Below are 16,515 nucleotides of genomic sequence, written 5' to 3'. Positions count from 1 at the left end.
ATTTTTGAGACCAGTGAGAGGTACAAATCCTGTTTCAGTCTTTTACATGTGCCTATCCAGTTTTCCAGCACCATTTATTAAACAGGAATTCTTTTCTTCAGTGTATGTTATTATCCATTTTGTCAAAAATAAGATGAGAATATGAGGATGATTTCTTCTCTGGGTTCTCTGTTGTGATCCACAGATCTATGTCTCTGTCTTTGTGCTAGTACTATGCTGTTTTGGTTACCATACCCTTGAAGTCCAGTCAAGTTAAATCTCTCTTGCTTTGTTCTTATTATGTAAAGTTGCTTTAGCTATTGAGGAGGGTCTTTCCTGGTTCCATACAAAGTGTAGAATCATTTTAGTCTAGATTTGCAAAAAAATGATGCTGGTATTTTAATGGGAATTGCATTGAATCTGTAAATCACTTCGGTAGTACAGCCATTTTAACAATGTTGGTTATTTATCAGTCCATGAGCATGGTATATTTTTCTGCTTACATCCTCTGCAATTACTTTTCTCAGAGTTTCATAAATTTAACCTGATAAAATTAAAAGGCCTCTCTGCGTGGCCAATGACACAATCCAAAGAGCAAACAGGCAACCCACAGAATGGGAGAAAATATTCAACATGCAGGCTCGGCACCCATAGCACAGCGGTTACAGTGCCAGCCACATACACCCAGGCTGGTGGGTTCCAACCCAGCCCAGGCCAGTGAAAACAACGACAACTGCAACAAAACATGGCCAGGTATTGTGGCGGGCTCCTGTAATCCCAGCTATTTGGGAGGCTGAGGCAAGAGAATAGCTTAAGCCCAAGAGTTGGCGGTTGCTGTGAGCTGTAACATCATAGTACTCTACAGAGGGCAACACAATGAAACTCTGTCTCCAAAAAAAAAAAAAAAAAACTTCACATGTAATACATCTGATAAATGACTGATAACCAGATTCTACAAGGAACTCAAGGAAATTAGCAAGAAACAACCAAACCACCTCATTATAAAGCAAGCAAAACACATTAACAGAAACTTTTTGAATAAAGATACACTAATGGCCAACAAACTCATGAAAAAATGCTCTACATCTCTAATCATGGAGAAATGCAAATCAAACCACAATAAGATATCACCTAACTACAGTGAGAATGGCTCATATAAAAAAGGCCCAAACGGAGAAAGAGCTCCAAGATGGCAACTTAGAGATATCTCTACATCAGCCACTCTCAGTAAGGATCGGAAGAGGAGTGTCAGTCCAGCTGCCTCCACCTGGATCACCCCAACCAGAAATAGTGTTTGGGGGGCACAGAGAAACAGTGTGGAGCATCAGGAGCCAAAGAGATAAAAAGGGAGGGACACCTACACAGAAAACAGAAGCAAAGGAGCACAGTGACCCAGGAACAGAGCCTACATGTGAAACTCATGGGGGAATGGGAATCTCCTTTGCCCTCCATGGCTCCCTAGACCTATCCCTCTGGATACAGGTTGTGGCATGAAGCAACTGTAAACTGAAGTTTCACAGGACTGTCAGGGACCCAAAGTGCATTGTGCCTATGGTTTCTTTAAGATATAGTCAATAGTGGGCAGCACCTGTGGCTCAAAGGAGTAGGGTGCCGGACCCATATACCAGAGGTGGTGGGTTCAAACCCAGCCCTGGAGGAAAAAAAAAAACGAAAAAAAAAAAAAAAGCAATGGCTTGCAGCTGGGAATTCATTGGCATGGCACATAGGCAGGTTTGGACATACAGTTTGGCCAGCAGGAAACCCAACTGCCCAGCACCCCACCACCATCTTAGGAGAGTCATGGGAGTGACTGAAGCCCTGAGCCAGCTGACACCCAGCTGACACTTGACAGGGGCCAAGTTTGGCATGGCTTTCCAGAGACCTGCAGCATACTGGGTTTTGGTTCCTCCTTCTAAGAATATACAAGCATCACACCACAGGTGCAGGACAATGCAGGGAGGCCCCACATCCCACACAGTCTTCCTTGTAACTACCAGATACCCTGAGCATCTGGCATAATCTTCTGGACTATGGCACCCTTCCCACACCCTTCAATTTTCATACAAATACCATACCAAGAATAAAAACAGGAAAAGAAGACCAGATCTCCATGGCAATCAGATAAAACTTCCAGCTTCCACCACACCCAGAATTGGATATATATTTTTTTTCCTAATAATGGAGCACAACCTAGTATTCTTACTCAATTTTTTTCCAAAATACTGGAGCACCACCCAGTGTTACGGCAATTTTTTTTTAATTTTTCTTTTTTTTCTTTTCTTTTTTCCATTTTTTAATTTATCTCTTTCAGAGCACCAAAGAGGATCATATTAGCCTCAAATAAATAAAGATACATATACTTTTCTTTTTTGAGGCAGAGTCTTATCGTGTGGCCCAGGCTACAGTGCCATGATGTCAGCCTGGTAGCCTCAAAGCCATGAGTTCAGGAGATCCTCTTGCATTGGGTTCCCAAGTGGCCTGCCACAGCACCTGGCTGATTTTTTCTGTTTTGGGTAGACATAGGATCTCACTCTTGCTCAGGCTGGTCTCAAGTTCCTAAGCTGAGGCAACCCTCCCACCTCATCCTCCCAGAAAGCTGGGATTGTAGGCATGGGCCACTGTGCCTGGCCTATTTTGTTTTTTTCTCTTTCTCACTGTCTTCTCTTCATTTCTTTTCTCTTCTCTCCCATTCATTCCTGTACCAGAGGGTCATTTCAACCTCAAACCACAGAGGCAAAGAAGACCAAAGGGAAGGAAAAATATATAAGGGGAGGAAATACAGAAGAAACCACATATGAGCAGGAACCAAAGAAAAGTTACTGGTAACGAAAAATCAGAACAGATCAACTCCCCCAAGGGTTTACAATGCCAATATAACAGTAGATCTCACCTATAATCAATGGAAATGACAGAAAAATAATTTAGATTATGAATGGCAAAAATGATTAAGGAAACTGAAGGGAAAGCAGAAAAGTCACCAAAAAGTAATCCAAAAATTAAGCCAAGAAATGAACAAAAGACATAACAAAGCTGCCAAGGACCCAGACAAAATTAAAAAGGACAAAATAGAGCTTAAAGAATTGAAGGAATCATTGAGAGAGTTTCAAAATGTAGTAGAAAGTTTCAACAACAGATTAAACCATGGAGAAGAAAGAATCTCAGAGACTGAAGACAAGAGTCTCATGCTAACTCAGTCATTTAACCCTTTCTAATCCGATTTTTCTGCCACTCGCCTTTTCCTTAGCACTTATTCATTTTGGGTGGGAAAGAGGTTGATGGATTACTCATAATGATCCTACAGTTTTAAAAGAGAAAAACATAAATATGAACTCACCTGGTTTTATTATTTTTTTAGGTTACATAAAATAATCAAAGCATTTTATTTTTATTTGTAATTTGAGTGAGATACTTCTTGAAGCAATCTCCAGGATAAAATCCAGACTTCTCTTACTTGTCTCATAGTAGAAAATTATTACTCTCCTTCTACCTTTTTCATTTCTTCTGCTGTAAACCATATAATCCTTTGATTTTTTTCATTTTTCATTATAAAATGCATCTTCCTATTTAGACTTTCCTCAAGAAAGAGGAAGGATGACAGTCTTCCCCTCTTTCTTGAATTTCTGTTCCTCACACTGTTCACAGCTAAGTGATGAGATTTCTTCTGTAAAAAGGTGTGTCTGCAATTTCTCTCCACTCTCCTTCTTATCTAATGAGTAAAGGATGTAGCTATTCACAAATGCAACTTTCATCAGTCAGAAGAATAATTTTTCCACCACTTGTAGGACTTACTTCCTTGTAAATCCATAACATCAACAATACTAATCAGCTCTGCCCACTCTTTCCATAAACTTTGTATTTTTATTCTAAAATAACTATCCATTTTTCAAATTGAACAGGCTATATCTTCTATAACCAGTCATCAACTGTGTTTGAAGGATAGAGAATATACTCGGCATTGTCATTAACCTCTTGTCATGGAAAGAGAGGGACCTCATTTTCATATCACTTTGATAGGCACACAATTCATATTCCTGAAGTTTCCTCTTTTTGGATCACTTGGAAAATCCTTCCTAGAAGCCATAACTATTCCTGTTACATGTATTTTCATTTTATTCAATTCCCAAACTGTAGATGTCCTCCAACATCAGAGCCAAATGGAAAAATCATTGTCCTCATCCAACCAGGAAGAGTCATGAAGGGCAGAAAAACTGAGGTAGGTGGACTGCCTGAGCTGAGGAATTAGAGACCAGCCTGAGCTGGAGCAAGATTTCAACTCTAACAATAGCTGGGCATTTTGGGGGTCACTAGGCACTCAGGAGGCTGAGGCAAAAGGATCACTTGAGTCCAAGAGTTTGAAGTTACAAGGTATGACACCACGGCACTCTACTGAGGTCAACAAAGTGAGCCTCTGTCTCAAAAAAAAAAAGAAGAAAAAGACAAAGAAGGCAGAAAAGAAGAGAGAAAAAGCAGATTAATCTCTTAGAGAATCACAGGACCATATAAGGTATATAAGCATACAAATTATAGGTATACCTGAATTAGAAGAAGAGCGTTCCAATGGGGTAGAAGCTTTAGAGGATGACATCATAACTGAAAATTTCCCAAGAATTGCCAAAGGTTCAGATTCAGACATACTCCTTCTAGATGGATACCAAACACCAGGTCATCTCAGTACAAACAGCATCTGCTAAACACTTTGTAATTAAGCTGGGCAAAGTCAAAATAAAAGAAAAAAATTCTGCAAGCAAGTAGCCAGGTTTGTAAGCAACAACTCACCTTCCAGGGCAAATCCATTAGGGTGGCTGACTTATCAGCTGCAACTTTACAAGCAGAACAGATTGGGCTCCCACTTTCAGTCCACTCAAACAAAACAACTGCCATCGTAGGATTCTATATCCTATAAACTTAAGTTTCGTATTTGATGGAGAAATCAAATCTTTCACTAATGAACAAACACTGAGAGAATCTGGCATTCCAAGACCTGCTATGCAGGAAATACTCAAACCAGTATTATACACAGACCAATATAAGAGACCACCAGCAAAGTAAAGCTACTCTGAAACTAAAAGACGAACCCTAACTTCCACAGGCCCAAGAGATAAAACAAAGCAACAAACCTCCACACAACAAGATAAACAGAATTCCTCCCTACTTGTCAATTCTTTCAATAAATGTGAACAGCTTGAACGCCCCACTGAAGAGGTACAGGATAGCTGTCTGGTTTAAAAAATACAAGCCTAGTATTTTCTGCCTTCAGGAAACACTGTAACCCTCCCCTCCCCTAGGATAAATCAAGACTCAGGGTAAAGGGCTGGAAAACAATATTTTAGGCAAAGGGAAATCAAAAAAGAATGAGAGTCACGATTCTTTCCACAGATACAATCTGTCTTTAAAGCAACAAAAGAAAGACAAAGATGGACACTATATACTAGTCAAGGGGACAATGCAACAAGTGTATACTAGTCAAGGGAATAATACAACAAGAGGATGTTTCAATCCTAAATATTTATGTACCCAACATTAATGCCTCAGAGTTATAAAACAAACCCTGCTTGATTTGACAATATGCTATCCAAAACCATCATAATAGTTAGGGACTTCAATACCCCACTGACAGAACTGGAAAAATCCTCCAAGTAAAAACTAAACAAAGATATGATGGACTTAAAACACAACTCTAGATAAAATGGGCTTAAGAGACACATACAAAACATTTCACCCCAATACTACTGAATATAAATTTTTCTCATCAGCTTATGGATCATTCTCTAAGACTGATCATATTCTAGGATACAAATCGAACCTCAACAAATTTAAAAGAACAGAACTTATACCTTATATCTTCACAGACCACAACAGAATAAAAGTAGGACTCAATTCCAACAGAAACACATATCCCCACAAAAAGTCATGAAAATTAAATAATCATTTTTGCTGAATGATAGGTGGGTCAAGAAAGAGATGAAGGAAAACAAATTCTTTGAAGAAAATGAGAATGAAGCCACAATCTATCAAAACCTGTGGGATACTATAAAAGCAGTCCAAAGAGAGAAATTTCTTACACTAAATGCCCACATCCAGAAGTCTGGCAGAGTGCAAATAAACTATAATAAAGCATCTCAAGGAACTGGAAAAGGAAGCACAATTTAATCCCAAACCAAGTAGGAGAAAATAAATAACCAAAATCAGAGCAGAATTAAATGAAATAAAAAACACAAAAACCATTCAAAAGATCAGCACAACAAAAAGTTGATTCTTCAAAAAGATAAATAAAATTGATAAACCCTTAGCCAGATTAACTGGAAACAAAAAAACAAGATTTCTAATAAGCTCAATCAGAAACAAAAAAGGGGAAATAACAATAGATACCAAAGAAATACAAAAGATCATCACCAAATACTCCAAAAACTCTAGGCCCAGATATTTGAAAATGTAGAAGAAATGGACAAGTCCTGGAATTATACTACTACCTGAGACTTAACCAGGAAGAAACAGAACTCTGGAACAGTACAATATTAAGGCCTGAAATTGCAACAACAACAAAAAAGCTTCCCTGCCCATTAAAAAAAGTCCTAGATCAGATGGATTCACAAGAGAATTCTATAAACCTAAAGAAGAGCTTGTACCTATATTGCAAAACATATTCCAAAACACTTAGAAGGAAGGAACCCTCCCCAACTCCTTCTACAAAGCAAATATACCTAATACCAAAACCAGAAAAGGATTTAACAAAAAAAGAAAACTACAAACTGTTATCATTAATAAATACTGATGCAAAAATACTTAATAAAATACTAGCAAATAGAATTCAGCTACACATCAAAAAATAATTCATCATGACCAAGTGGCCATGATGCAAGGCTAGTTCAACATACACAAATCCATAAACGTAATTCACCACATAAACAGAAGTAAAAACAAAGACCATATGATCCTCTCAATAGACCCAGAAAAAGCATTTGACAAAATTCAGCACCTATTTTTCGTAACAAAACTTAAGAAAATAGGCATATATAAACTGATAGAAGCCATCTCTGATAAACCCACAGCCAATATCACATTGACTAGAGAAAAACTGAAAACATTCCACTAAGAACTAAAACCAGATAAGGCTGTCCACTATTGCTATTGCTATTTAATCTTAGTCCTAGAAATCCTGGCCAATGCAATCAGGTAAGAGAGGGATATCAAGTATATCCAAACATGAACAGAGGAGGTCAAACTTTCGCTTTTTGCTGATGATGTGATCTTGTACTTAGAAAATCCCAAGGACTTAATCGTGAGACTCTTGGAAGTGATCAAGAAATAATGTCTTGCAATATAAAATCAAAGTTCCCAAATCAGTAGCCTTCATATATACCAATAACAATCAAACTGTGAATCAAATTAGAGACACAATACCCTTTCACCAGTAGCTTCAAAGAAAGTAAAACCTTGGAATTTACTTAACAAAGAACATGAAGGATCTTGACAGAGAAAACTATGAAACACTGGGAAAGGAAATAGCAGAGGACGTTAACAAATGGAAAAACATTACATTCTCATAGCTGGAAACAATCAACATGGCTAAAATGTCTATACTACCCAAAGCAACCTACAGATTTAATACAATCCCCATTAAAAAACCAATGTCATACCTTTGAAGAACTTGAAAAAAATAGTTACTCGTTTCATATGGAACCAGAAAAAAGCCCAAATAGCCAACTCAATCCTTTGAAATAAGAATAATCTAAAGGCATCACATCACCAGACTTCAGGTTATACTATAAGTCTACAGTGATCAAAACAGCATAGCATTGACATAAAAATAGAGACTAGATCTGTGGAATAAAATAGAGAACCTAGAAGTAAAACCAGCCTCATATTGCCATCTGATCTTCGATAAGGCAGACAAAAGCATACACTAAGGGAACAGTCCCTACTTTTTTTGAGACAGAGTCTCACTATGTCGCCCCAGGTAGAGTGCTATGGCTATGATGTCACAATTCACAGCAACCTCAAACTCTTGGACTTAAGCTATTCTCTTGCCTCAGCCTCCCACCACAACGCCCAGCTTTTTGTTGCAGTTGTCATTGTTGTTTAGTTGGCCCAGGCCAGGCTTGAACCTGCCAGCCTTGGTGCATGTGGCCAGTACTGTAACCACCGTGCTATGGATGCCAAGCCAACAGTCCCTATTTAATAAATGGTACTGCGAGAACTGGTTAGCCATATTTAAATTCTGAAACTGGACTCACAACTCTTACCACTTATAAACATTAACTCACATCCGGCTCAGAACCTATAGTTCAGTGAGTAGGGAGCTGGCCACATACAATGAAGCTGGAGAGTTTGATACCGGCCTGGGCCTGCTAAACAATGACAACTGCAACCAAAAAATAGCCCGGTGTTGTCACAGGTGCCTGTAGTCCCAGCTACTTGGGAGGTCGAGACAAGAGAATCACTTAAGCCCACGAGTTTGAGGTTGCTGTGAGCTTTGACACCATGGTACTCTACCGAGGACAACATAGTAAGATTTTGTCTCAAAAAAAAAAAAAATTAACTCACACTGAATAAAAGATTTAAATCTAATAACCAAAGCTATAAAACTCCAGAATAATGTGTGGGAAACACACTGAATCTTATCAACCTAGGAATTTACGAAGAGACCCATTGGCAATTCCAGCAACAACAAAAATAAATGGGACCTGATCAAGTTTAAAAGCTTCTGCACAGCTAAGGACACAATAAACAAAGCAAATAGGCAATTTTCAGAATGGGAGAAAATATTCACAACTTACAAATTTGACAAAGGGCTAATAACAGGAATCTACAAAGTCCTTAGGCAAATCAACAAGAAAAGAGCAAATAAGCCCATTAACCATTAGGCAAGAAATATGAACCGAATCTTTTCCCATGAGGACAGATGAATAGCCAATAAACACATGAAAAATACTAATCATTCTAATCATCAGAGAAAGGAAAATCAAAACCATTTTGATGTATCACCTAACCAGTAAAAATGGTCACATTACATGGTCCCGAAGGTGAACAAGCTGGTGTGGGTGCAGAGAGAGGGGAACATTCATGCACTACTGTTTAAACTATAAACTAGTACAGCCTTTTGGGAAAGTGGTATGGCAAATCCTCAAAGAACTAATAACTGACCTTCCGTTTGATCCTGCAATCCCATTACTAGGTATCTACCCAAAAGAAAAAAGTCATTTTACCAAAAGGACCTTTGCACTCAAATGTTTATAGCAACTCAATTCACAAAAGCAAAGATCTGGAAATAATCCAAGTGCCCATCAACCCATGAATGGATTAATAAACTATGGTATGTATATACCATGAAATGCTATTCAACCATAAAAAATATAATCTGTAGCTGGGCACCCATATCTCAGTGGTTAGAGACCTGGCCCTATGTACCAGGGTCAGGCGGGTTTGAACCCAGCACCGGCCTGCTTAACGAAAGGAAAAACAAAAACATTTTGCATCTTTCACATTTACCTGGAAGGATTTAAAGAACTTTCTCCTATATAAAATATCTTAAGAATGAAAAGCAAGCATCCTATGTACTCAATACTAAGTTTAAACTAGTAGATTAACAACTGTAAGCCCACAGGACAGAAAAACACAAATTCAAGAAAGGAAGGGGGAAGAAGTTTGATAAGTTCCCATGTAACAGGTACAATGTACAGGTATATACCACACTTCCTGGGTGAAGGACAAAACTACAACTTAGACTTTACCTTACAAATACAAATAATGTAACTTAATCATATGAACATTCATATTAATCCAAAATAAAAAATAATTAATTAAAAGTCCCAAAACAATAGATGCTGGTATAGATGTAGAGAGAAAGGAACTCTTACACACCAAGAGTGAGACAGAAAACTAGTACACCTTCTATGGAAAATTGTATGGAGATGCCTCAAAGAACTTAAAATAGACCTACCATTTGATCTATCAATCCCACTCTTTGGAGTATATACCCAAAGGAAAAAAGGTTATTTTATAAAAAGGACACCTGCACTTTAATGTTGCTAGCAGCACAATGCACAATTACAAAGATGTGGAAACAATCCAAGTCCCCATCAATACATGAAGGGATTGTGGTATACACATGCTATGGAGCACTGCATAGCCATTAAAAAAAAAAAAAAGTGATCTAGTATCTTTTGTGACAACCTGGAGAGAACTGGAAACCATTCCTCTAAGTGAAACATCATAAGAATAGAGAAACAAACAAATGTACTCAAAACCAAGTTTGCACTAATCAATCAACACTTAAGTGCACATATGAAAGTAAATCTCAATAAAAATTGAGCTGAGGAGAAGAGGATGGGTAAATGCACACCTACTGGGTAAAGTGCACACTACCTTCTTTCCCTTCCTTTCTTGAATTTAATTGTGTTTTTCTATCATGTGGGCTTATAGTTGTTAATCTACTAGTTGTTAATCTCTGTCAAGGGCACACTTACAACTTTGACTCAATTTGTACAAAAACAAAGTATGTAAACAAAACATGTACACACCCTAATATTCTGAAATTTGAAAAACATTTTAAAAGGAAGTAAAAGTGTTGTTTTCATATGACAGAACTATAAAAAAGTTCAAACAATATCAAGAGACAAATAAGCACTAAAATAGAGTTCAGTGGAGTTGCCAGAAAGACATAAATATATAAAAGCCAATAGTATTCCTATATTCCATCACAAAATGTAAATGGAAAATAAGAAAATATTCACAAAAGCATAAATATCTAGCAGTTAAATGAAAAAAAAAATGCACGAGGACTTTAAGAAATTTTTTGAACACTATTAAAGGACAAAAAAAATCTGAACAAGTGGAGAGAAATATTATGTTACTGAATGGAATGACAACACCATCACACTCATTCACTCCCAACTAAAGTCACGGTTGAGCTGGTAGGACAGGGCTGAAGTTATGTTACAGTTCCACCAGATCACATAGTTATTGTACTCTAATTACAATAGGAGAGAAATTTCCCTGATTATGCAACCTGAAAGCCCTACATCTCAAGAATCAGCATTCATTCTCCCTGACTGATTTGTGGCCATACTAGATTTTCTGCTAAATTGCAATGGGCAACAGAGATCCACATGCCTGCTACTACTCTTTTCTCCATGAGTTTCCCCACTGCTCTAGCAATCTGGAATGCCTGGATATTTTACCTTGTTTGCAGGATAAATACACATATAAACATACTAAGCACTAAAAATATTAATATAAGCTTTTAATTCCATTAAAAATAAATTGTCACTTGCCAGAGAAGAAAAACTTTTACAATAATTACAGTACTATCTGAAGTTCACAGTAAGTTCTAATCTCACCCCTTAAATAATAAACTTATAATTTAATATATTTTTAATATATTCTTAAAATTCTAACCTGCAAAGTTTTTAAGCGTTTATTAAGAGGTAACTCATCTATTTCCAAAATAAAAACTTCAACTGCCATGCACAGCTTCTGCTGCACTTCATTTCTCTTGGCAATCAAAATATTCCCTTCATTCTGGAAAAAGAAAAAAAGAATCATCATTAATATGTAACACTTACATAATATTTTTACATATTAATCTATATGAAAAAGTGAAGTAAAATTTAACATTATATTTTCCAAACAGTAAAATTCAGCACAAACACTTCTTTCCTTCGATCACCAAAATGACAAAGAACATCTTTCCTTTAATTAAAAATAAGACATTTTCCTAGCACCCTGGGAGGCTAATATAGGTATATTGCTTGAGCTCAGTTGTTCAAGACCAGTCTGAGCCTAGATGAGTGAGATCCCATCTCTACTAAAAATAGAAAAACTAGCCAACCATGGGAGCAGGTACCTGTAGTCTCAGCTACTTGGGAGGCTGAGGCAAGAGGATTGTTCAAGCCCAAGAGTTTGAAGTTGCTGTGAGCTATGACACCACAGCACTCTACCCAGGGCAACAGAGTGAGACTCTGTCTCAAAAAAATAAAAATTAAATTAAATCTAAATAAGACATTTAAGTTTGACAATCTTGCTCTGTTAATCTTTATTTTTCCCCTTATTTCAGCAATAATGAAATTTTTTTCTTTGATAAAACTGCACAAGTTTCTATCAACTACACATTGCCGTCCTCTGCTATTCCCAACCCACACTCAACTCCTCCATCTAGTCATCCTTCAAGATTCAGTTAAACATCAAGATAAAACCTCCCTAGAGATCCACACAACTGACAGTCTAAACAAAAATACTCCAATTAGAGTTTGGAGCTGAGCAAAGAGAGAAGGTTGAAGAACATATATCAACCCTGCTGAGGTGAGCTACAACACCAAAGATACAAACGAAAGGTACTGAATCCATAACCAAGCAGATGGGAGTCCCCTCCCCCATAAGAAAGGCTTACAGTAAACTCCATACAAACAAGCAAGCAGAGTTCAAACATCCTCCCATTCCATCCCACAGGAGAGACCCTCTAAAAACTGGACCTCCTACCCATACTAGGGTGCCATGGCACTCTCTTGCCAGGCATAAAACTGTATATATTCTCTACGTGCAACTCTGAACTCTCAGCACTCCCCTCCACTCTCACCCCGAGGTCTGGAAGCCTGTCCCCTATGGAGTGCAGATTCTTGGGCATTTTCTTGAGAGGTGTGGACAGGGGAAGGGCCCTTACTTGGCTGTGCTGATTCTGTGGCATGGGAGTAAGGAGAGGACGGTCAGATGAGAGGGAACCATATAGGAGCAGCAGCAGTGCCCCCAGGCGTAGAACAACAGAAAAGATGGGAACAATAAGGCTCACACTCCTGGGGCAGCTATCCAGGACAGACACACCCTGTCTCTCTGGGAAACCAGAGGAAGCCAGGAACCTTCTCTGGTGGCAGCTACTGGCAGATGGATCTGGGACGTGAGTAAAGGAGCACGGGGAATAGAATACATGTGCAGAGCTGGCAGACTTCCAGGGTGGGATTGAGCCAGAGGTCTGCTTTACTGAGGCTGAGATGCATCTGGCCCCAAGGGGATAATAGCTGAGACAAAGGCAGGCAGGCAGAGGCAGGAACTGACAGCTCAGTGTGAGCTCCAACTGCCTGGAACTGAGTCATGGTTTCTGTTACCTCAAGCAGCATCTGATAACCAGAACAGAAACAAACTCTGCAAAGTTGTTCTGTTCTGCCAGCAATATCAATCAGGGGCAGGGCTGGAACTAAGTGAATTGCCCCGCCTCCATTAAGTACCCAAAGTCATCAGGCCTCACCTCCCCCTGCCAGATAGTGGCTGAGAACAGAGACCTGGCTGAGGAGACATAGACCTCTCTCTGGCTCAGGCAGGCATAAACCCCTGGGGCATCCGCTCATTGGGGGAAACTGGGTCACAGCCCCAGCCCCACTGGGGTTACCAGTGACTGGGTAGGACAGAGCTGCAAGATGGGGAAGGAGGCATCAGCCTTCCCAGATTAATGTATTTGCTGGGTTGGTCCTTCTGACCTCACACAGCACCGGAGCCAGTTAGAACTGAGCTGCCGGCAGACCCCTGCTACCTAGTTGCCAGAGACCTTTTGACCTACCCCACCTGAGACCAGTGCTGACTAGGACAATTGATTTGGACCTCTTAAACTGGGCCAATCACCCAAGGACTATCCAGAGTGCTACCACCCTGGTTATGTGGCTGTGGGAAGTGTGATTTTCGTTTTCCAATTGTTGTCTTGGGGGGGGGGGCAGGGTGACTTAATTGCTGGTATTTCTCCACAGCTGAGACTTCAACCCAGAGTAACTGATTTACTAGGGTAGAACAGAGTCCAGCTGAAAACAAGACAGAGCAACTTAGCCCCCACCAAACCAAGGAGGCCCCTAGTTTCTCAGGCTGTAGCACTGTACAGGTCCTTGTACCACTGCACAGGTCCACTGTACAGCCACACACCCAGGGTAGCACTCTGGATAGTCCTCGGGTGATTGGCCTAGTTCAAGCACTAGGAGAAAGCCAAATGGTATAAATTAAGCATGGGGCAGAATCAGTGGAGAAACTCCGGTAACATGAATAACCAGAGTAGATCAACCCCCACCCCCAAAGAAGGACATGGCAAATGCAACTGAAGACCCCATCCATAACCAGATGGCTAAGATGTCAGAAATTGAGTTCAGAGTCTGGATAGCAAATAAGATGAACAGAATGGAGGAAAGGAGGGAATCAAAATTTCAAATTATTCAAAAAATGGCTCAAGAATTCAATGATTTCAAAGATAAAATAACCAAAGATTTGGACACATTGAGGCAAAAGTTTGCAATGCTCAAAGATCTGAAAAATATGGGAGAATCCCTCGCTAACAGAATGGAGCAAGCAGAAGAAAGGATTTCTGACATTAAAGATAAAGCTTTTGAACGTGCCCAGCACTCAAAGACGAAGAGAAATGGAGACCAAAAACAGATCATTCTCTCAGAGAGCTCTGGGATAATTCAAAAAAACGAATATTAGCCTTATAGGAATCCCTGAAGGAAACGAAGTTGCTTTGCAAACACAGAGGCTCTTCTTCATGAAATTATGCAAGAGAACTTTTCCAGATATGCCAAGAGATTCTGAAATTCAGATAGCAGACAGTTTCAGAAACCCACTATGACTCAACCCAAATAAGACATCCCCCATGCACATTATAATTAACTTCACTAAAGTTAATATGAAAGAGAAAATTCTAAAAGCAGCCAGACGTAAGAAAACCATAACCTACAAGGGGAAGAATATTAGAATGACTGCAGATCTCCCTGCTGAAACCTTTCAGGCTAGACAAGGGTGGTCATCGACTTTTAATCTCCTAAAAGAAAACAACTTTCAAACCAGGATCCTGTAATCCAACTAAATTGAGTTTCATCTATGATGGAGAAATTAAATACTTTAATGACATGTTGAAGAAATTTGCTATAACTAAACCAGCTCTCCAGGAAATTCTCAGACCTATCCTCCTTAATGACCAATGCAATCCTCCACCACAAAAGTAAACTCACTCAGAAACTTTTGATCAAATTCCAACTATCAAAAAATTCAATACCCCAAATTTTACCAGGCTTATCAATATCCTCAATTAATGTGAATGGCTTAAATTGTCCTCTAAAGAGGCACAGGTTGGTTGACTGGATACAAAAAAACTCAGGCCATATATATCTGCTGCATACAAGAATCTCATCTTACCTGAAAAGATAAATATAGACGCAGGGTGAAGGGATGGTCATCTATATTCCAGGCAAATGGAAAGCAGAAAAAAGCAGGTGTTGCAATTTTATTCGCAGACACAATCGGTTTTAAACCAACAAAAGTAAGCAAGGAAAAGGATGGTCACTTTATATTTGTTAAGGGTAATTCTCGATATGAGGAGATTTCAATTATTAATATTTATGCACCCAACAAGAATGCACCTCAATTTATAATAGACATTCTTAACAGGCATGAGCAACTTGATTTCTTCCAGCACCATCATAGTTGGAGACTTCAACACTCCTTTGGCAGTATTGGACAGATCCTCCAATAAGAAGTTGAGCAAAGAAATTTTAGATTTAAACTTAACCATCCTACATTTGGATTTAACAGACATCTACAGAACATTTCATCCTAACAAAACTGAATACACATTTTTCTCATCAGCCCACAAAACATACTCCAAAATAGATCACATTTTAGGTCACAAATGTAACCTCAGCAAATTTGAAAGAATAGAAATTATTCCTTGCATCTTCTAGGACCATCATGGAATAAAAGCTAAACTCAGTAACAACAGGAATCTGAAGACTCATACAAAAACATGGAAGCTAAATGACCTTATGCTGAATGACAGGTGGGTCAGAGACAAGATTAAGAAGGAAATTTCCAAATTTTTGGAACAAAACAATAATGAAGACACAAATTATCAGAACCTGTGGGATACCCCTAAGGCAGTCCTAAGAGGGAAATTTATAGCACTGCAAGCCTTCCTCAAAAAAAACAGAAAGAGAGAAAGTTAACAACTTAATGGGATATCTCAAACAACTGGAAAAGGAAAAACATTCCAATCCCAAATCCAACAGAAAAAAAGAAATAACCAAATAGAGCAGAATTAAATGAAATTGAAAACAAAAGGATTATACAAGAGGTGAACCAATCAAAATGTTGGTTTTTTGAAAAGGTCAACAAAATAGGTAAACCTCTGGCCAACCTAACCAGGAAAAAAAGAGTAAAATCTCTAATTTCATCAATCAGAAATGGTAAAGACAAAATAACAACAGACCATTTAGAAATTTAAAAAATCCTTAAGGAATATTACAGGAAACTTTATTCTCAGAAATATGAAAATCTGAAGGAAACTGACCAATACTTGGAAGCACGCCACCTTCCAAGACTTAACCAGAAGGAAGTGGAAATGTTGAACAGGCCTGTATCAAGTTCTGAAATAGCATCAGCTATACAAAATCTCCCTAAAAAGAAAAGCCCGGGACCAGATGGCTTCACGTCAGAATTCTACCAAACCTTTAAAGAGGAACTAGTACCTATATTACTTAACCTTTTCCAAAATATAGAAAAAGAAGGAATACTACC

General features: G+C 38.6%; 1 protein-coding gene across 2 annotated transcripts in view; it reads right to left on the bottom strand.

Annotated features, from left to right (window-relative positions):
- STK31 (serine/threonine kinase 31) overlaps nucleotides 1–16,515 on the bottom strand; it is a 144,800-nt gene that overhangs the window by 58,184 nt on the left and 70,101 nt on the right. For both annotated transcript variants that reach the window (XM_003788507.2, XM_003788508.2), the window contains exon 11: nucleotides 11,377–11,499. In XM_003788507.2, the coding sequence (XP_003788555.1) occupies nucleotides 11,377–11,499 (123 nt within the window). The remainder of the gene's footprint in view (nucleotides 1–11,376; nucleotides 11,500–16,515) is intronic.

Source organism: Otolemur garnettii, unplaced genomic scaffold (genome assembly GCF_000181295.1).
Source record: "Otolemur garnettii isolate 467f Iridium unplaced genomic scaffold, OtoGar3 scaffold00028, whole genome shotgun sequence".
Taxonomy (NCBI): domain Eukaryota; kingdom Metazoa; phylum Chordata; class Mammalia; order Primates; family Galagidae; genus Otolemur; species Otolemur garnettii.
Note: the sequence above shows the minus strand (reverse complement) of the source record. Positions and strands in the feature narration are given on the sequence as shown.